This window comes from Ipomoea nil, unplaced genomic scaffold, assembly GCF_001879475.1.
Source record: "Ipomoea nil cultivar Tokyo-kokei standard unplaced genomic scaffold, Asagao_1.1 scaffold3054, whole genome shotgun sequence".
NCBI classification, from domain to species: Eukaryota; Viridiplantae; Streptophyta; class Magnoliopsida; order Solanales; family Convolvulaceae; genus Ipomoea; species Ipomoea nil.
Window position 1 is genome coordinate 141,670 of NW_017619482.1, and position 22,746 is coordinate 164,415.

Below are 22,746 nucleotides of genomic sequence, written 5' to 3' on the forward strand. Positions count from 1 at the left end.
AAAAATTAGGAAAAGAATGGAAGAAACGAAGAATATGAGCAGTCGCCAAACGCTATGAAAAGATGGAAGAAAACGAAAAGATGAAGAAGCGAATGGAATGGGAAGAGACGGCAAATATATTAAAATCCGATCACGATCATAATTATCACGCATAAGCCCATAAAATCTGCAATTACTTTAATGTAAATAAATATAACCTAATAAAGACACAATTAAAAAGACAAGAACCCCCCCCCCCCCCTCCCCCACACACACACACACACCAAAAATGTATCGCACGTGCCCATAAAGCCTCATCCATCTCATCCGTCCCACACCCCAAATAGACGCACAAGATCAAGCCTCACCATCTTACCTGCCAAAGGTAACCTCACCAGATTCAATATATATATATATATATATATATATATATATATATATATATATATATATATATATATATATATATATATATATATATATATATATATATGGGCGATAAAGTGCAGCCATGTTGTTAGATGTGGTCATATGGTCAATTACATGCCATTAGATTAGATAGATCCAATGAATCACATTAATCAAGATTCTTCTAGTATTTTCGCGCACGTTCTCCTACCCAGCGAACTGCAAGTGTAAACTCGTCATAGGACACCAGAATAAGGGAAATCACATTGTTGTGTGTTTTATTTGTGTAATTGGTGCATTATTAGCCTTACTCTGATGTATTTGTATATTCCCATTGGTGCCAAGTTCAGGTGCGGCAACGCCTTCCCGTGTGGTCAGTGCGACCGCACCAATTGTTATACAAATATACAACATCCATGTTATGAAATGCACAGCAAAAAACATACACAAATTAGGTACGCATCACTAAAAACGCACCATTAGATATGAATAAATACACCATACAGTGTTCGGGAATACACTATTGGTGTGTTTCACTATGGTGTATTTTATTACACTCTTGGTGCATGTTCTCAACACTCTTGGTGTATTCTGGAACCCGGCCGCTATAAATGGCCACTGTAATTACCATAACACCCCCACTTACCAAAACGCGCGAAAATTCTCAGAATTAACCACTGCCGTTAGATTAAACTGATTAAACGACACAGATACGACCACACCGCCACACCTAATGACATGACCACATATGAGCGCTCTTCTATATATATATATATATATATATATATATATATATATATATATATATATATATGCATGCTAAGTTCCCAAATCTACCACTCACAACAAAGTCACTTCATGATGTGGCAAGTTCTAATATGTTTTTTTAAAATTTTTTTTTTTCTTTTTAATTTCGAATGTCAAGCTATTTTAATTTGTCACATCAGGGAGTGACTTTGTTATGAGTGGTAAATGTAGGGGCATATAACATTGTCTATAGTTGACAACCTTTTATGTGTTGCTTGTGAAATAATTCTTTGAGCAATAATTACCTAAAGTCGGAGATGTTGGCATATGTAATTCCATTACACGGTACTCTAGATCTTGCTTCTATTGTTCATGTTTGGTGCAATTTCAACGTTTGATAAACATTGTTGTCCCTTATTCCTTCAAAAAATGAAAATGCAAAAATAAAAAAATTATACAGAAAGTTTTTTTTTTTTTTTATAACAAATTGTTTGTATTATTTTAAATGAGTTAATTCAACCAAAGATCTCTTGTCTTTGGAGATAAAATTTAGTCTCAAACTATCATTTTTTGCCATTTAACATCCCAGACAATTATTGTTTGGACACTTTTAGTCTTTCTCATTACTTTTCTCATTTTTAATAAGGGCATTTTTGTCTCTTCATATTTTACTTTTGTTATTTTTCCAATTTCAATCGGTTTAATTGGTTTAAGACTTTACTAAAATCGATTGAAAAATATAGTTACTACAAATCAGAGGTTACCTAAAGTTCTAACCCAATTAAACCGGTTGAAATCGGAAAATTAATTAACTAAAGAAAAATATGAAAAGAGAAATACACCCTTACTAAAAATAGGAAAAATCATGAGAAGGACTAAATATGTCCAAAAATTAATAGTCTGACAATGTTAAATGACAAAAACAATAGTATGAAACTAAATTTAAATTTACCACCAAAGACAAGGGACCTCAGATCGAATTTACTCTATCTTAAATTGTTCATTAGTCGTACCTCAAATATTACCACCCAAAAAATGGATATATTTCTTGTAAGAAGATGTGCATCTCTACTCAGATCACCCTCCTTCTCATCCTCTCTCTCTCTCTCTCTCTCTCTCTCTCATCTCCAACCAAAAACCCTCAAACAAAAATAGAAAGAGAAACAACCAGCTACCCACTCCATCCTTTTCCCAATTGATCAATAATTCCAAGAATTCCATTTACTCCATCCTCGTCTCGTCCCGTAAGAAATTTCTTGATGTGTTAATTGCCATGCCGCCTTGGTTTGCATGGCATTCTCATTCTCGGATTCTGTTATATATTCCAGGGTTTCAATTTTGCTTCATGCATGCATCTTTCTTTCATGTAATTGTTCTTTAGATGATCCTCGATAGCAGAGAATTGAAGCGGGCATTGAGGGTTAATTGATACGATATATATATATATACATTAATAGGATGTCTCAACCAATTAAGCCTCTGAAAAAGCCACCAGGCTACAGAAGAGAACCTTCGATCATCCAAATGCCGCTGGAGGTACCGGAGCTTGTGGCGTATCCGCGACTTCCGAAGCACGCGCCGCCGCCCTACCCTCAACGGCGAAGGCGCAGGAATTGCTGCTGCATGTGTTGTTGCTATTTCATCCTTTTCCTCATATCCCTCATCCTCTTGTTGATCCTGTGCGGGGCCATTTTCTTCCTGTGGTTCCACCCCAAGCTGCCGGTTTTCCGCCTCACCTCCCTTGATTTCACCAAATTCGCCGTCACCAACTCCCCCGACGGCGCCTCCGCCACCTTGAACGCCCAAGGCACCCTCGGGGTGGAGATGAAGAACCCCAACAAGCGGCTGAAAATGGTGTACGGGCGGACGAAGCTGGAATTGAGAGGCGCCCGCCGCAGTGAGGACTTGCGCCTCGGGAAGGGCAGCGTGGGCGGTTTCGTGCAGAAACCGGGGAATGTGAGGGAGTTGAAGGTGAGGATTCGGTCTAAGGAGGAGTTGTTTGGGAAGAGTGCAAGAAATGTGGGGTACAGATTCAAGAGGAAGAAGCTGAAGGTGAACGCTGAAGTGAAGACACGAATTGGAATAGGTTTCTCGGGGGGTTGGCGCGCCGGCCCCATTAAGGTCACCGTGCGCTGTAAAGGTCTCAGCTTGAAACACATTTCCGATGGCACCTCCCGGAAATGTCACGTTAAACTGCTCAACTTGTATGATTCTTCAATTTATCTATCATTATTCTTAATTCACTACTGGAAATTATGGAATTTCCGACCACCTGAAAGCAAAAAGTGGTCGAAAATAACAATAAAAGTTTTTCCGGATACCAAAAGTGGTCGGAACAGGTCGAAAATTCCATAATTTCCAACCGTGATTGTATCTTTATTAATGTACGTACTTATTAGCTGTTGGACTGTCTTAACTGATAACGCAAACTTGTTTGATTATTGCATTGCAGGTTTTATATAAGCTGACGGATTATTACCAATTCAATCCAGCTTCAGATCAAAATCACAAATTAGTTCTTATGTGCATATATAGAACAACTCTAGTGTGTTATAGGTAGGCCAGAAGGTAGCAGGCCAGAAAGCCGAGGTTGGGCTCGCATAGACTTAACTTACTGGTTCGGTAGGTAGTATTTAAGAGAAGATCAGATACCAAGGTTAAAAACTAGATAGTGGCGGTGTGAAATTTACCACCCCTTCCCACATATTCTGTCAGGCCAGAGTGTAGAAGGCCCTTGGAATTGGGATTCAACATTTTGGAAGAAGAAACATAGTTTGTTTTCGGAGTGAATTTTCATAGAAATATATGAAATGTTTTACAGCACAAGATCAATTAGTACGACAGGCATGCTATCCATTTTCAGATTCTTGTGAATTTGTTTGTAGCAAAATTTAATCATGGAGTAATTTAGTCGGGCTGGCTTAGCTTGTAGATAAGTTGGGTTGTAATATAATATATTAATATGTTTGATCTGATATCCTTTTAGTGAGTGTTTGCCAATCTCTATTGTGAAAACCAATTTGCACCTAAAATAAAAAATAAAAAAATCATGTGATGCAAACTCGATTGTCATTATATGAAACCTATATATTGAAATGGAAAATGCACGTCCTGTAGGTTTAAAACAATGTTTCAAATAAACTAATTTGTTAACTTATCATCATAATCTTTTATACTTATTGATTGTTAACTTCAAAATTTGCATTTCAAAGTTAGAGATATTTATAAAAATGACACTGCATTTGTCCTAAATTGATTCGAAAGTACATAAATATATATTACCAAGTCAAATCTGTGGTATTATTGGGCACACTACGGTCACCTGTTACAATCGCTAGCTACTCCAGTGATGCTTCTCCTCAGGCTCATTTAACATACCAGGATTGTGCTCATAATGTCAATCCTGGCTCTCATACGTGGTTTCCTAACACTAGGGAAACCAATCATGTTACTCCAAATATAGCTGCCCTATCTAATTGAGGAGTATGTTGGTAATGACACTCTTCGTGTAGGTGACGGTATGAGTTTATCTATTAGTCGTATTGGTCATGCTTCCTTTAATACCACGTCTAGGTCCTTTAGAATGTCTAATATTTTGCATGTTCCTGGTTTGTCTATGTCCTATTATCTGTTTAACGTTTTGCTACAGAGTACAATGTGTTTTTTGAGTTTCACCCCTCTTTATTTATTCTTTATTGTGAAAGATATCATCACCAAAGCAATTCTATTTCGAGGCAATAGTTTTGGTGGATTATACAAATTACCTGTTTCACGTTCAACTCCCTCTGTGTTTCTCTCTACTTGTGCTTCTACTCCAGTTTGGCACGATCGGTTGGGTCATCCACATCAGCGTGTTCTTAGTCGTATTCTTCAGTCCTGTTCGGTTAGTGGGTCTAGTCGTGCTATTCGTTGTACTTCTAGTTTGTGTTCTGCGTGTCAATTGGGCAAATTTGCGCGTTTCCCTTTACCATGTATTGAGTCTACTATTTGGAATATTCTTGATTTAATCTACATTGATATTTTGGGGCTAACTCCTTTGTTATCCTCTAGTGGTTATCGTTATTTTGTTATCTTTGTGGATGATTATTCTCGTTACACCTGGTATTTTCCTATGAAATTAAAATCTGATCTTTATGCCATCTTTGATCTTTTTCGTGATGTGGTTGAGCGTTCCTTCAATCGTAAAATAAAATCCATTCAATCTGATCTAGGAGCTGAGTATAAGAAATTGGATTCCTTATTTTTGCAACTAGGCATTAATCATAGACAGTCATGTGCATACACTCATGAGCAAAACGGACGCGTTGAAAGGAGACATAGACATATTGTTGAGACTGGGCTAACTCTTATGGCTCATGCCTCTATTCCGCCTCGATTTTGGAATTTTGCTTTTGAGACTGTTGTTTATCTGATTAATAGAATGCCATCAAGTGTCTTGAATAATTCCAATCATCATCTTATATTGCATAAGTCTCCTCCGTCATATTCCTTTCTTCGTGTTTTTGGTTACTTACGTTATCCTCACTTAAGGCCATATAATCATCATAAAATGTCCTACAAGTCCTCTCCTTGTGTCTTCCTAGGTTATCTTGAATCTTTTCGGGGGTATAGGTGCATGGACTTACAGACTATTAAGATATATGTTTGTAGGTATATGCCGTTTGATGAGGCAATTTTTCCCTTTGCTACTAAGACTATTTTGCAGGTACCATCGGCTACATAGCCTCATCCTTGGGTTGAATCTGTCTTGCAGTCGTGCCATGAGATATCCACCACAATAGTCACAGATTCATCACTCCTTGTACATCCGACTTCATCTGTCTTTGTTGCGGCTGCCACATGTGGTCATGCTTCAAGACCAAAGACGAGGACTCATGCCATAACTAATAGGGGTCAGTCTCATCCTCCTCCTACGGTTTTGACTGCACAGGTTTTTCCTTCTAAGCCCACGTTTTATACATAGTCAGTCAAATATCCCGAGTGACGTGAGGCGATGGATCAAGAATTCGATGTTCTACTACATAATCAAACCTGAAGTCTTATTCCTCCTCGTTCGGATATGAATGTCATTGGTTGTAAATGAGTTTTTCGCACGAAGAGGAAAGCTGAAGGTTCAATTGAGAGCCACAAAGCCAAGTTAGTAGCAAAAGGATTCAATCAGGTTCCTGGTCGGGATTTCTTTGATACATTCATCCCGGTGGTTAAATCCACTACTGTCAGGTTACTCTTATCCTTAGCTTTATCTTCTGGTTGGATCATTAGACAGTTTGATGTCCATAATGGTTTTTTGAATGACAATTTAACTGAAACTGTCTATATGTGTCAGCCGCTTGGATATATTGATACACAGTTTCCTGATCATGTCTATCTTTTAAAACGTTCTTTGTAGGCCTAAAACAGGCTCTTAGAGCTTGGTTTAATCGCATGCATACGTTTTTGTTGTTAGTTGGATTTAGGGCTTCAAAGACAGATGTGTTATTATTATATTATTCACAGGATTCTGTGTTTGTGTATCTGTTGGTTTATGTTGATGATATACTTGTGTTGGAGAGTGATTAGAATCTAGTGAATGTGTTACTGTCTAAATTGTCTACTGCATTCAAGATTAGGGATCTTGGTGAACCTGGTTTTTTCCTTGGAATTGAAGTAGTTAAATGTGATATGATGGTATATTGCTTTCTCAAAAAAGATATATGACATATATTTTAAAACGTGATGGCATGACAAATTATAAACCACTAGCCACTCATATTCCTATTTCAAAATCTATTCCTCCCAGTGCAGATTTGTATGATGATCCTACACAGTACAAGATCTCGGATGGGGCGCTGCAATACCTCACAGTCACACGGCTTGATTTGTCTTTTCCAGTGATTCAACCCTGTCAACATATGCATACTCCTACAGTTTCACATTGGGCTCAATTGAAGCGAGTATTGAGGTATGTTAAGGGGACTAGTACTTGTGGTCTACATATAAGAAAGTTAGTGACAAATGATCTACATGTTTTTTCTGATTATGATTGGGTTGGCTGTCCTGAAGATCGTAAGTCAGTTATGCTATGTTTCTTGGGCACAATCTTGTATCTTGGGGTTGTAAGAAACAAAGAACGGTAGCTAGATCTTCTATTGAGGCTGAATATAAAGCTCTAGCTGATGTCTGTGCTGAAGTAATTTGGATTTTATTGTTGTTGCGTGAAATCAATGTTCCAAATATTCTTGTTCCCAAACTATGGTGTGATAATCTTGGTGCTACATATATGTGTGCAAATCCAATCTTCCATGCACGCACCAAACATGTGGAGATTAATTACCATTTTGTTTGAGACATGGTTGCTTATGGAGGTATTCAAGTCAATTTTATTTCAACTAAAAATCAACTTGCTGATATTTTTACTAAAGTTCTGTCTGGTCTTAGATTTTCTTTTCTTAGAGACAAGCTACATGTTACTAGTTTACCCTGTGCTTGAGGGAGAGTATTAGTGTAACAACCCAAAATTTCATTTTATAAATCCAGTATTAAGAAATCCCAAAGTAGCTTTTTCACTCCATTAAAATTTTTTTGCGATCAATCGGTGTTTGAATAAAATAATTTTGTCGTATTTTAAAATTAATTCGACACCGAAGAAATGTATTCCTTTCGAAAATCCCTAAGTTTTCGGGTACTTCGCGTACCAAGATTTAAATCGAGAATTTTATCTGAGTGAGACCAGGAGAATTCAAAAAAGGATTTTTGAACAAGTGTTCATCCATATAGCTTTTGAGAAAATTCACTTTAAACCCCAAAGTAATAAAAGATAACATTTCTAGCCTATGGTTCATGTTACATGGTGGACCACAAGACATCCAAAATCCCTTATTGATTCATCTTTTAGCTTGGGAAATTACCCCTTTGCCCTCAACCAATCATTGTGAATCATCCTAGGGTTTTGAACCCTATATAAATCCCCTTATTCCATCTCATTTTCCTTATCTCATTCTTGCATCTTCCTCACCAAGTTTTCTACCAAGAACAAGGAGAAAAACAACAACCTTGTAAGCTTGTCATCCTTCATTCTAGCCTCTTTTCTCTTCTAGTTTTCTATAGTCTTTGAGGTTCTAGGCTAAGGATAGAAGGTGTGTTGGGAAGTGTAGGTGGTGAAGGAGGCTCAAGCTAGGTCAAGAGGAAGAAGAGATCCAAGCAAGAAGATTAGACTACAAGAGGTATAACCCCCTGGATTCCTCTTCAAATTTGGCTCTGTGAAGCCTAGTTTTGAGTACAAATGATTAGAAACTATGAGTTTTTGATGTGTTTATGCTTAGAGGTGATTTAGTATGTGTTTGTGAGTTGTTGAGATTATTTTGGACTTGTTTTGGATGAGATTTTGCAGGAGAAATGCCATCTGGTGCACAACACAGTGTGCACCAGATCAGAGTGGCGGCCCTAGCCGTGGCCCATCAGAAGGGCGGTCGGCTAGAGCCGTGGTGGCACGGGACTAGGGCACGGTTCTAGAGAAGGGCCGTTGCCTAGTCCCGGTGCATCAACGGGGATCCAGGGCCGGACCATGAAGAGTCCCGCCGCAGGTCCCTAAGTATTGTCTGTGAAGGATTTTTTTGCAGTGGCCGCGCCCTTGTGGCTCAGCTACGTGTCGTTTCGGACCGAGTGTTACGGGCCCTTGTGGCTCGGCTCTACGGGATCGTCTCGACGCACATTTTGGCTTTGATTTCGTTGAATTTGGATTAAAAACAAGTATGATATGAATGATTATGTGAAGAATTGCTACACATTGCAATTTACTAATTTTACTGTGTATGAAGAATTATTTGATTATTGTGATCTGATGATATTTTATTGAGTAAAGAAGCATGATCCTTTGAGAATATGATTTATTATGAAAGCATGATTAAATTGTATTATTTGATCAATGAGAATAGAATCATATTTGTTGAGTGAAATGTATAGAAATTGCTACGTTGCAAACCGAGCATGATGATATATTCTTGAATACTTCATGTTAGTCTATACATGATTTAGAAGCATGTTATAGAGCATTTTGACATTTCACATGAGTCATATTTCAAAAATGCATAAGGGGCCAACGTGAGTCCAAGAATACTTTCAAAAACCATAAGCATGTGGTATATCATTCTTTGATGCATCAAGAAGTAGTAGGATTGTTGCATGCATGAGATTGATGCATGAGAGATATATTTATGTATTATCTATATCGGTGAGGTTTTGGAGGATACCGTTTGGACTATGTTCCTCTCGGGAGATATTTATGGACATTGCGGTCCTAGTATATGTAACGCGGCGTATTCCCACGTTACGAGGTTGGAAACTTCCCGCCGGGCTTGGAATCCTTGTTAGGGGCTGTGCACACTAATAGTTCGATACCTGATTCTACAGAGTTTGAACCACGAGATTGGTTCCGTAGACGGTAGGAGATATTGGGTCGGAATTATGCCGTTCCCGATGGGGTAAGTCACACTTCTGTGAAACCCTAAGCCGTCTACGAGTATAAGAGAAAGAAAGAGAGTCAACAGAGACTCAAGAAAGAGAGTCAACAGAAACTCAATTATGAGAGTCAATAAAGACTCGAGAGAAAGAAAGAGAGTCAAGAGAGACTCGAGAAATGTAACAAAGAAACCTCCACAGAAAGTACTCTAATTTATAAATGAGTGTGGATTATATTATTGCACTAGATTGCATATGAGTATGATTATATAGTTGCACGAGATTGCATAAGAGTATGATTATATTATTGCACTAAATTGCATATGAGTATGATTATATAATTGCACAAGATTGCATATGAGTATGAGTATATTGTTGTACTAGATTGCATATGAGCATGAGTATATTGTTGCACGAGATTACATAAGAGTATGATTATATTATTGCACTATATTGCATATGAGTATGATTATGTACACAAGATTGCATATGAGTATGAGTATATTGTTGCACTATATTGCATATGAGCATGAGTATATTGTTGCACAAGATTGCATAAGAGTATAATTATATTGTTGCACGAGATTGCATAAGAGTATGATTATATTGTTGCACTAGATTGCATAAGAGAATGTTTATATTGTTGCACTAGAATGCATGAGAGTATGACTATATAATTGCACGAGATTGCATACGAGTATGAATATATTGTTGCACTAGATTGCATAAGAAGTATGATCATAATGTTATACATGAGTGTATGCGAATAGAGCATCGTAAAAGATTGTTAAATGAGAAGTTTCATTTGAGATATTCCATGAGCATGATTATTGAGTTGTATTAGAAGCTCCACTTATCAAGTTGTGTGATAAGAATATGAAAGCATGTAAAACACCTGTTATATGGTCTTTTAGCATGAACCTATCTGTAAGCATGAATTGTTTGATAAGCTATTTGAGAAGTCTATATGCTGATATATCTACATGATCAGTCTTATTCATATGTGAGCATGTCAGCTGATATTATAAGGTGCAAGCATTTAGAAAGAGTATGATAATCTAAAGATGATTTGAGATTAGCTTATTGCTATAAAGATATCAAATATTTTCAAGTATATGCTAGAATGCTTTACAGGGTTGAGTGTGGTTATACTTAGCATTGTGCTAACGGGTGTTTTTCCTGTTGTCTATGTGATAAACATTATTTTTAGTGTTATTTTAAATAAACTTTTTATAGTTAATTTGCAATAATTGATTAATTTATAGCTATTTTTATTTATTATTGCTATAAGTAATTTCTATTAATATTGTTTATTTTTAGGTTGTTTTACTTATTAAATTCGTTTTATTTTGTTGATTTCTGCCAGTCCAATAATTCTTTGATCATAATTTATTTATAATAACATTAGTTCTAATAGTACTTGATTAACATGAGTTTAATAATGGTAGATCAGTTATATTGGGACTCTAATAAGCTTTTAATTATAATTTATTTAACAAAAGATTTAGTATGCATTCTTCATCCCAGACCTTCGTGCGCCAAAAGCTCCGGATCGTGAACAAAGCCAGTCAGCAACGACCGAACGGAAAAGGAGATCTTGAAGTTTTCTTCGGCCATTGCAGACGCTTGCATAGCTTTGAATGGTTATAGAGGAGCGCAAAATTTGAGAAATTGTTGGAGTTCAAGGAGTATAAATACAGGCGAGTTCAAGGAAGGAGGGGGATCAATTCACCCCGGAGCAATTCCGGAGGAGTTCGCAGGTTCCGGTGGCGGCTTTGGAGAATCCCGATCGGCGGCAGAATTTTAGGCGCAGCCAATTAATTCCGGCATAGCAGTCGTGAATTTCATTTGGCTTTATTACTTTTGTGAGACATTCCAGAATGTTAAAGATTAAGACTTTATAATTCCTTGCTACAAGTCTCATTTTCTCTTTGTGGTTAGCTTTCTTCCCTCCTTTATTCCCCTACATATTTCCTTTGATTTCATTAATTACTCCGTATGTTTTATCCTTTATCCTATAATTTTGTATTGCAATCCGTCGTTACTTTCTTGAGTTGTGATTCAATCATTTTGCATTTAATGTAATCGTTATTTGAACACTTTAAACTTGTTAAGTTAATTTAATTTCAGCTGTTAAATTGTTTTATATCAATTCTTCGTGGGATCGACCCTTGCTTTGCACGCTAAAACTACAATTGACTCGTGCACTTGCGAGGACATTATTTAAAATTGTCCATCACTATGTGTTGCTTGCAAAACCCCTTTCAGGTGGGCCCAGTAGTGAGGAGAGATCGAGTTAGATTAGTCTCTTAGTTTGAGATGTCTAAACTCTAGTTTATTTATGATGATGTTATGGATTTAGATTTATGACTTTATGTTGGAGGATTGTTGTAGACTGTGTTGGGTGACGTTTTTCCCCCCTTTCTTTTCCAGTATTTACTTTTAGTTCCCAGACTTAATCCTATTTGTAGTTTTACCCCCTTTTAGCCTGTGCAATCACCCAAGAGTGGTGGATGTGGCGGTGTCACTCCCACTACTTAGCATCTAGTTTTCCGCTACTTAGTTTATGTTAATGTCTGTTTAGAGATGTAATTAAGAGTTAGAAAAGTGGGTTGTTACAATTAGGACTCTATGTATTTGAGTTAGGTTATGACTCCCTATCCTAGTCTCCCTAAGACTCCTTCATTGTATATATTCATGTATTCTGTAACTTTGTTATTCATTCAATCAATATATAACATATTCAGTTCTCATCGTTTTCATAGGTTACCAGATACATTCCACATTCTTCAAGCCACCTTCTTTTTTATTTTTATTTTTAATTATACATTAGGTCTAGACTAATCCTAAATCCTCAAAATTCATGTCCAAATATTTCCTTCTTTAAAATTCGTCGAACATATGATCGACCTTACCATTGCTTGACACATTTCTTTTTTTTTTTTATAAAGTATTACAGGCATGATTATTAAGACACTTTACGTTAGCTAAACTTCATTTTCTGATCATAATCGAAAAAGGACGACAAGTGGTATCAGTCTATATTGCTTATATTTTTAGAATAGCATTTTGTAGTTGTTGCGTTATGATCTCTCTTTATGGCCTTCACTCTTTTAAATTTTTAATTTGTACATGACTTTCATTCTCAATAAGATTTTCCTTTTTTTTTTTTATTGGGGATGATTGATATATCTTTAATGGTGTATATATATATATATATATATATATATATATATATATATTAGCTTTATATTCAGCCTTATAAAAACCTAGCTACAGTTCTTTGTTTCATGCAGACCCAAGACACAAGATTAGAGCCAAGAAACACAGCAAAGCCACTTGTAGATTTTCAGTCCGCCGGACAGCCAGCCCAGTCAGAATCAGAGAAAGCATGAATTTCTCTTGAAGATGACTTTCTAACTCGTAAACCAAAAGTAACAATTCATTTAACATACCTCAAAACTCTTTTTAATTGTTCCCAGTGTGAAACTGTAGGAGCATGCATGTGTTGACACAACTGATTGACTGAAAAGGAAAGATTACGGCGAGTGACAGTTAAATATTGTAATGCACCAGCCAAACTCATGTACTGTGTAGGATCATCATACAATGTTGTATCAATGACCACGGTTTTCGAAGTAGAAATAGGAGAAAATATTTCTTTACATTCTGTTGTGAAAGCAAAATTCCATCAATGCATTTAACTGTCTCAATTCCAAGAAAAAATCCAGGTTCACCAAGATCTCTAATTTTGAATGCAGTAGAAAGTTTTGACACTAACTGAGTAACTAGATCCTGATCACTTCTCATCATAAGTATATCATCCACATAAACTAACAGATATACACAATCAGATCCCTGTGAGTAGTAAAACAAGGACACATCCGTTTTTTATGCTTCAAAACCAATAGATAGTAAGAAGGTGTGCAAACGATTAAACCAAGCCCTAGGTGCCTGTTTTAATCTGTAAAGAGACTTTTTTTAACAAGCAAATGTGATTTGGATACTGAACATCACTATAACCAGGTGGTTGCTTCATGTACACAATTTCAGATAGATTTCAATTTAAAAGGGCATTATGAACATCAAGTTGCCTAACAGTCCACCCAGATGATAAAGCCAAAGAAAGAAGTAACATGACAGTAGTTGGCTTGTCACTGGACTGAAGGTGTCAAAGAAATCTTGCCCAGGCACATGATTGAACCCTTTTGCTACTAGTTTTGCCTTATGTTTCTCAATGGAGTCATCTGCTATTCGTTTTGTACGAAAGACCCACTTACACTTAATAATATTCATACTTGCCTGTGATGGTACGAGAGACCATGTTTGATTCTGAAGGAGGGCATTAAATTCCTGATCCATGGCTTCACGCCATTCTGGGTACTTAACTACCTGAGTGTAACAAGTGCGATCCGAATGACAAACCCGAACCGTTAAAGCTGATGGTGGAGCCTGAGACCGACTCCGAGTGCTCATCACGTGAGTCCGGACGGTGGACTTCACGGATTTTCCCCAAGGTCGGCCACGAGGCTGTGTAGCCGGTTGGACAGGCTGGTCATGCGGCTCGTGCTCGGGCAAGCTGGCTGGCTCGTTGGTGGTGCAGCTATGTCGCCGCTAGGTGCGACATTGGTGCTGTCGTGAGACTGCCCAGGCAGGGCAGCACGATAGCACTCGGACAAAGACCGATTCAACCCACAGATAAGTCTGTACCAGTAGAGAAGCCTGCAATTTATTTTTAGTAGCAAAGGGATATACTGTCTCATCAAATCTTACATGCTTGCACACATAAATCTTGTTAGTCTGTAAGTCCATGTACCTATACCCCTTAAACGACTCAGGATAACCTAGGAAGATACACGAAGAGAACCGGTATGACATTTTGTGATGATTGTATGGTCTGAGATATGGGTAACATAGACACCCAAAGACATGAAGAAAATAGTAGGAAGGATGGGAGTTATGCAATTTTGAATGAGGACTGGAGTTATTTAACACAACAAATGACATTTTGTTGATTAAATAAATTGCAGTTTCAAAAGCAAAAACCCAGAATTTATATGGAACAGAGGCACGAGCTAGGAGAGCTAAACCCGTTTCAACTATGTGTCTATGTTTTCGTTCGACACGACCATTTTGTTCATGAGTGTAGGCATAGGATTGTCTATGAGTAATTCCTAACTAGACAAAGGAATGATGCAACTTTTTGTATTCAGCTCCTAAATAAGATTGAATGGATTTTTATTTTTATTTTTATTTTTTTTTGTTGAAAAAACGTTCAACCATTGTCCAAAATTTATTAAAGATGACATAGAGATCAGATTTTAATTTCATGGGAAAATACCAGGTGTAGCGAGTATAATCATCCACAAAAATGACAAAATAGTGATAACCATCAATGGACAATAAAGGAGCTGGACCCCAAATATCTGTATATATTAATTATTAAGTCAAGAACACTATAACTAGATGACTCAACACGTGACAATGGGAATCGAGTAGATTTGCCCAATTGACACGCATTACACAAATTAGAATTACAACGAATAGAACTACTAGACCCACTAATCGAACATGACTGAAGAATACGAAGTAAAATCGATGATGTGGATGTCCTAAACGATCATGTCACACTGACGCAGACGTACAAGTAGAAAGAAACGCAGAGGGAGACGAACTGGCAATTGGAAGCCTGTACAGACCCCCAGAGCTATTGCCCTGTAGCAACACTTCCTTGGTATTGGTATCCTTCACAACCAAAAAAAGATGGATGAAACTCAAAAAACACTTTATTATCGGAAGCAAATTTTTGAACCGATAACGAAGATGTAGACAAAGTAGGAAATGAAGGATATTAGGTAATTGGAAAGATCTAGATGGGGTATTAAAGGAAGCATGACCAACACGACTAATAGAGAGTGTCTTACCATCACCAACACGCAAAGTGTCATTACCTGTGTATTCCTCAGAAATGGATATGGAAGCAATATCTGGAGTCACATGATTGGTTGCCCTAGTTTAGAATACATACCTGAGAACCATTCAAATATGGACTATTATTCTGATATGTCAAATTTGCTTGAGCAGGGGGATCATAACGTTGTAACATGCCAAAGCCGTGTGTCCGGTACGACCACAAATTTGACACTGGGTTTGAGTGTTTGACTGACATTTGCACTGTTATCGCCACTGCCACGTTGACCACCATCGCGGTCTCCAGTCGATCGGCCACCACCAGCTCGTTGACCGTCGTTGCCCTGAACACCACGATTGCCGCTGCGGTTCCACCCTCCTCGCTGGGCAGTAAAGACCGCCGGCGAGCCGCCATTGACAGGTCCGCGAATGAATTCTTGAGCACTAAGAAAGTCGGCTAGCTCTCCAAGGGTAACGGGTTGACCGCGAACCGATAGCGATGCGGTCAGGTTTTGAAACCCTGGCCGTAAACCGCGAAACACATAAAGATTCATCTTGTCCAATCCAACCACCCGACCGGCCAGGGATTTGTCCTCCATAATAACATGTGCACGACCAATATAATAGGCAACCATGGAATCTCCCTAACTAAGAGATTGAAGTTGGCCAAGGAGATTTAGGGACCGGGCACGAGATGCGGAAGCCAAAGATTGTTTGATTGACTCCCAAACGTCCCGTGACGTACGACGTCCAACGGCAAGGTGCATGATTTCCTCAAAGAGAAAAGAAATCAACATAGACATAAGAGCCCGGTCATGACGAAACCACGATGTGTAAGCGGGGTTGGATTCCAACGTGGCGCTATCGACGGCGGGGAGGAATGGGGTCGGACACGGATGGCTCTCATCGACAAACGACATGAGACCGTGACCGTCCAGGAACGGTACGACTTGAGTCCTCCAAAACAAATAATTTTTATGAGTGAGCTTAATACTGATAAAGTGGTGAGTAGTAGAAAGCGAATTAACAGTCATGCTAGCGGCATCAGAAAGGGTCCGTTCGGAGGAGTTAACAGATCCGTCAGCCATTGGAACAAAAGGCAAAAACCCTAGCTTAACTGATACTAGATGAGAACTGTATAAAACTGTATTAAACTACATTGAATGAACATTGTAACAACTGTACAGATTGGGGATATATATACAAGAGGAATCATAGGTAGACTAGGATAGGGAGTCATAATGTGACTCAAATACATAGAGTCCTAATAACTAGTATTCTATGAATATGGATCTTGTCCAATAATCTTGAAACAATGATCACTTAATAATACAATCTTCTATCATAGTTTCTAAGTGTTATATATTATTTGTTTTTCGATTTAATAACTATTGAAAAATGTATTTCCACCATCCATAAAAAGTTTGATTAGAATTTTTAGAGCCAGCACAATAGTGATTTTTGCTTAATTTTTGAGGGAGAAAAAATTAGAAATTGATTTTTATCTAATGGAAAATGAGTTTTTTGGCTATATTTTTATCTTGCAAATATGATTTTTGGATGAGGTCCACTTTTGAGGGAAAAGGAGAAAACTTGTGCAGATTGTTGCGCGTGTGCAGCAATCTGTGCGCCTAGAAGACTCGTAATGCCTTTATTCTTTTTTTTTTTTTTTTTTTGGTCAGAATTTATTTTTTTTTTTAGAATTTATTATTATTATTATTATTTTCATTTTTTTATCTTCTCACTTGCTTCTCCCCGGTATAACCTACAAAAAACCCACAAAAATCTACAATTATTAAGATCGCTCTTAGTTACAAAAAGTTTACACATTTTTGTCAACAAAAAATGTTTAGAAGGAAATCTTGCAATTATGTTCATTGGGTCAACAACCCATTAGAGAAATTTCCAAGGCCCACCAATGAGTGTGCGGAGTTTGAGTAGAATTCCCAACCAAAGCAGCCACACCCATCATGGCCATCAATTAATGGAAGCCAATAATAATTTAATCAAACAAAATACAAAAACCCAAAAAACCGTAAACAAAGTCAGTCATATATTCTCCGCGTTGAGAGCCAGCCAGAAGCTCCAAGGAAAGAAGAAAACAACAAATCGGCAAATAGCTTCCAATCTCGAATCTCTTATCAGGTTCTTCACTCTTCCACTTTCTGTATATTACTTATATAATCCTTGTATCTATGTACGCAGTTGTTGGATTTTTTACAGAAATTTCCTGATCTACGTTTTCGCTTCCTATATAATCATCAGATCGGAGCTGATCTCTTCGATTTTCAGGTTGTTTTGAGCTATGGCTTCGAAACGAATCTTGAAGGAGCTCAAGGATCTCCAGAAAGATCCTCCTACCTCTTGCAGCGCTGGTATTTCTCATTCTGTTTATGCCAGTCGTTTTGCTTGATTTTGTTTTGATGAAAATGAGAAAATCGATGTTTTATTGGCGATCTGTGGATATTTTGGAGATTATGTAAGCACATGTGTTTCTGTGTAGGGTTTCTGCTTTGTATCTTGGTTGGATATATGTATTTATGGTGTGCTTTGGTGTTATTGTTGGATGGATATAAAATGTAAAGGGAAATCTATATTCGAAATATCCATTAAAGGCTTTATTTTATATGACTTGGTGGTCAATTTTGTTAGCTGCAGTTAGAACTCGAATGCAAAATATAAATATTACTGCACTAAAGATTTCAGTTGCTAACCTATCCAAGCTTGCTTTAATAGGGACTTAAGGCATGCATCTGTTGACGAAGTAAGCTATGAAACATTCAAGACAGTAGTTAATGAAAGATGCGGTAGTATAGTTGTTAAAGTTGTCTATTATACTTGTTGGTTTTTTCCCCTCTGCCCTCATTCTTTTTTCGATCTAAGGTTGAAATTAACAAAATTAGTAAGCATTAAAATTTCTTTTACAGAATAGTAACTATTGACATGCCATTTTAAGAAATAAAACATGAGGTTGTTAGATAAAGTTCAATTCAAATCGTTTCATTGATAAGCATCCTTCAAATTTTCATAAAAATTGAACTTTGTAAATCTAGAGCAATTGTTATATTACTCAAGTAATAACATAATATCCCTATTCATTGGGAAAATAATCCAAATATGGGATATCTTACATTTTGGGAAAAATAATTCAAATGTACTTGCCGTACAATCCTTTGTTTCCTCAAAAGTTGTGTATTCAAATGTGTAGCACATGTGGGATTCTCGAAAAAATATTTGGTTTTAGTGTCAACGTTATAGAACGCCCCATTGGACAGGAGATGGGCCCCTTGTGGCTAGGTGGGCACCTAGATGCCTTAGTAAAAATAAAATTGAATAATTAAATAAATTATTTAAAAAATTAAAATCATTTGCTAATCCTAGCATTAAAGCCAAAAGGGGATATAAGGCATATAAACCGTCAAAGTCTTGGAAAGTAGGCTTTTAAGGCATTAAAGCCAAAAAGGGAATGTTGAAAATGGTAAAACTTGAAAATTTTGAGCTGCGGCTGGGGCGATGGCCGCTATGGGTTGCGGCAATGTGCTTCGTCACTTGTCTGAGTTGTCTTGATCCATCAATCGGCTACCACAGTCCACAGCTGGCCAGCGATGGCATATGAGCGGCAAAAGGTGAGGGCAATTTAGGGAAATTATGGTTGGCCATCGATGGCGTCATGTTCTAGGTTTGAGGTTTCTGACTTCTCTGAGTTTCTGCTTGGCAATGTTGTGTGATCTAATGTGATACTGTGACGTTGGCCATTCCATTTTAGGTTTGTTTTGCTCAAAACGATGTCGTTTTGAGTGAAACAAACCTAACTGCAAAATAATAATTTGGCCAAGTGATTAGTTGGCCAAGTCCACCGACTGAATAAATTGGTGACTAGTGCTTGTTTCATCTATCGTCTCAGCCTAGTCGGTGCCTAGGTGGCTGCCTAGGCTGAATTTTTCAACTGTGATTAGTGCAAATGATGATGGTTCCTCTTTACTATTATAATATGATATTTCAATTCAAATCCTTAGGTTTTTACAAATTTTAATGTAAATCAATTCATGTCCTAAAATCTCTCTTAACTCTAAAAAATTCTCAAAAAGAAATGTGCAATTGACATGTGACCATCATCAGTGCCATGTTTTTCCCTGTATAGCAAACCACAAACATGAAATTGTTCTTTGTGTTCTCTTTCTCACCATAAAATAAGTATTAACATTTTCTATATTACTTGTTGAACAGGACCTGTTGGTGAAGACATGTTTCATTGGCAAGCTACCATAATGGGTCCCCCAGATAGTCCTTATGCAGGGGGTGTGTTTTTGGTCACTATTCATTTCCCCCCTGATTATCCTTTCAAACCTCCAAAGGTACAACATGTTGAATGTTACATTTGGCACTATATTTGTAGTAATGTAGTCTCATTTTGAAAGCTTTTTTTGCTTTGTTTTGGTGTCCTGTGGGTTTGGGGGATGTTCAGTTTGTTGTAGTGATCTGCTTTGCTATTTAGTTTAATATTTAGATACAAGTGAAACCTCTGTAGTTCTGTTGCTGATTTGTATTACATGTCAGTTTGAAGATTGTGTCTTGTTTACATGGAATTCTCATCTATGTTAACGCTGGCTTAATAAAAAAGTAAAAAAGTAAAACTGAAAGAAAGAAAAAAGGAAATACATTCTCTAAACTGTGCTTGAATACATACCCTTAAGCAGCACTATGCAGTTATTTTGTTATTTATTGCTTCCAGACAATCTGAAATGATGGAAAATAGTCATGTATGATGTGTGAACAGAGAAGAAGTAAAATGAATGAGGAGAATAGTACTAATTATACACGGGGAAATAGAGATAAGCTTGCTTCTTCAATGTGAACATACAGCAAGAAAAATGGACTATTTGATGTGAAAAGAATTTCAGCGTACATCTTTGATAATTGCTGAGATAAACTTGTGTATGAAAGCCTCTCTCAGGGCAAAATTTCCTCAATATGAAATTCATGATTGAGTTCACTACATGTCAAATAAAAATTTGAAACTTGGAATGGTCCAAATGTCTGATATTGCATTGTTTACAACTTTTTGCTTTAGAAAATAGAAATTGCACCTTTTATTTGCAGTGACAGTTCTTCCTATTTTAGTTACATCTGTATAATTCTTGCAGGTGGCTTTTAGAACAAAAGTTTTTCATCCCAATATCAATAGCAATGGTAGCATCTGCCTTGACATCTTGAAGGAGCAATGGAGCCCTGCCTTGACTATTTCCAAGGTTTTAGCTTTTGAATTTTGCTCACTACTTTTGTTTAGAAATAATGCAAGCCATCATGATATGCTTAAAAATTAGCTCTCAACCTCTAAATTCAGGTTTCCGGAACATTTCTGTTATGTTTCTAGAGTGGATTAGATTCAGATTTTGGATCTAGTTCATTGCCCTTAATTTTCACTTGCTCTCACATATTCTGTATATTGGCAATCTTCCCAGCCCCTAGTTTGTATTGTTATTGTCATACCCTTCTCTCCCAAAAATCAGCAAGTTCTAGAAGCAGTATGTTACCAATATTTCCACTTCATCATGGAGTAATAGGAATAATTTTTGACAAACTGATTACTAATGTGCCATATACATGCCTTCAATTCTCAGAGTGTGAATATCTGGGTGGTTACCAGTTACAGGGAACACGAAATTGCCTCATTCCTGTAAAGATTTATTATCACTTTGGGATCTTATATTCTTATTGTAGCCTACAGACACCCCCATCATTGAAAATCTGACTTCACTGTTTCTTTCCCCTTTAATTTATCATTAATTTAAAAAAAAAAAAACAATAAAAGAAACTGTTTCTTGCATTTTTTTTTTTAATTTCTTAGGATGGACATTTGTATGAATGCATTTATGAAAATAGGATCCCTATTCCACGATGGTAGTAATATCTGATTCAAAAGATCACCAATCCTTTGTCCTTTTCCAATTAGTTTTTGGCTGATTTGGTACTGCTTATATAGAATAGAACTGAGTAATATCTGATTCAAAGGATCACCAATCCTTTTGTCCTTTTCCAATTATTTTGTGGCTGATTTGGTACTGCTTATATAGAACTAAGTGAAACAATGCTCCATAGCAATTTGCACTTGAGTAGCATGAAATTTTTTACAAGTTATCATGCATGCATGTTGGACCTATGTGCATCTACGTTATGGTAAATCGTTATTATGTTGGCATGAATAGACCTCAGGTGTCAGGTATAGAGAATGCTGAATCTATCTTATAAAGTTTATAGGTTTACATTTCTGTGCAGAATTGCAAGTTAATTTTAGTGAATGAGAGTTTTTAAGTCTGTTTCTCAAGGTGGGAAAGGTTTTTGTATCTTACTTCTCAGGTTTTGCTTTCAATCTGCTCACTTCTAACTGATCCAAACCCTGATGATCCCTTGGTTCCGGAGATTGCCCATATGTACAAGACAGACAGGGCTAAGTATGAAGCAACTGCCAGGAGCTGGACCCAAAAGTATGCAATGGGTTAAAAATGACCATTGTGTGTTTGAATTTGTATAAAGATAAAATTTGTCTGTCCTATCAGCCATTGCAATGAAGAAGTGTAGAATAGTGCGAAATATTACCTTTCAAAAGAAATTTGTGCTCTTAATTTCTTGTGTTTAGACTAATATTTGTGGAAAACAAGAAATGTTTATTTATATTATTAGTATGTTGTCTTGTGTACTGAACATTTTAGACTCAATGTGCCCCTCATCTTTAACATTAATGTTTCTCCCCGCAAAGGTATTGACATAGTGGAGTGCTTTGAATTGAGATTCTCCAATTGAAATCTTAGTTGAGGAAATAGCAATAGGGTTGAAATGATGGCCATAGATTTGCTTGCCTGAAAATTCAGTTTTTATAACTTGTTCACAGGGTATTGACTATTGATTAGTGAGTGATGATACAATAGGAAAATATTCTGTATTAGTTTTCCATAACAATGTGATTTACTATTACTATATTGAGAGGTCCTTTAATTATTACCAAAATAGAAAGTTTTAGGAATGAGGGTCAAATTAGTCATTGAATGTAACTTGAAAGTGTAATTAGGCCACTGAACAAAAGAAAGTGTGATTACACTGTTTTCTCCTTGCGTTTTCCTTCCTTTTATTATTTATTATTTTTTATTTTTTATTTCATCAAGCAAAAATCCCAAAACAAGTGTGTATAGCTAAAATTGATTTTGAAATTTCTAGAAGGCTAATTGATTCGTTGTTCCTTCGTTGTATGTGTTGTGGGATAGTTGGGTT

The 22,746-nt window shown here is 36.9% G+C and overlaps 2 protein-coding genes across 3 annotated transcripts; both read left to right on the forward strand.

Annotated features, from left to right (window-relative positions):
• Positions 1 to 2,527: 2,527 nt before the first annotated feature.
• LOC109163977 lies at positions 2,528 to 4,108 on the forward strand. The gene is made up of 2 exons (XM_019312711.1): positions 2,528 to 3,338; positions 3,587 to 4,108. Exons 1-2 carry the CDS (start codon positions 2,593 to 2,595, stop codon positions 3,600 to 3,602), a joined length of 762 nt encoding a protein of 253 aa, XP_019168256.1. The 5' UTR covers positions 2,528 to 2,592; the 3' UTR covers positions 3,603 to 4,108.
• Positions 4,109 to 17,514: 13,406 nt separating this feature from the next.
• On the forward strand, positions 17,515 to 22,220 carry LOC109163998 (ubiquitin-conjugating enzyme E2 28-like). Of its 2 annotated transcripts, none has more exons than XM_019312737.1 (5): positions 17,515 to 17,625; positions 17,773 to 17,855; positions 19,708 to 19,835; positions 20,625 to 20,729; positions 21,838 to 22,220. In XM_019312737.1, exons 2-5 carry the CDS (start codon positions 17,786 to 17,788, stop codon positions 21,979 to 21,981), a joined length of 447 nt encoding a protein of 148 aa, XP_019168282.1. In that variant the 5' UTR covers positions 17,515 to 17,625; positions 17,773 to 17,785; the 3' UTR covers positions 21,982 to 22,220. The 2 variants fall into 2 exon arrangements, with proteins under 2 accessions (XP_019168282.1, XP_019168283.1); XM_019312738.1 differs by having other exon boundaries at positions 17,746 to 17,855; positions 21,838 to 22,184.
• The last annotated feature ends 526 nt before the right edge of the window (positions 22,221 to 22,746 follow it).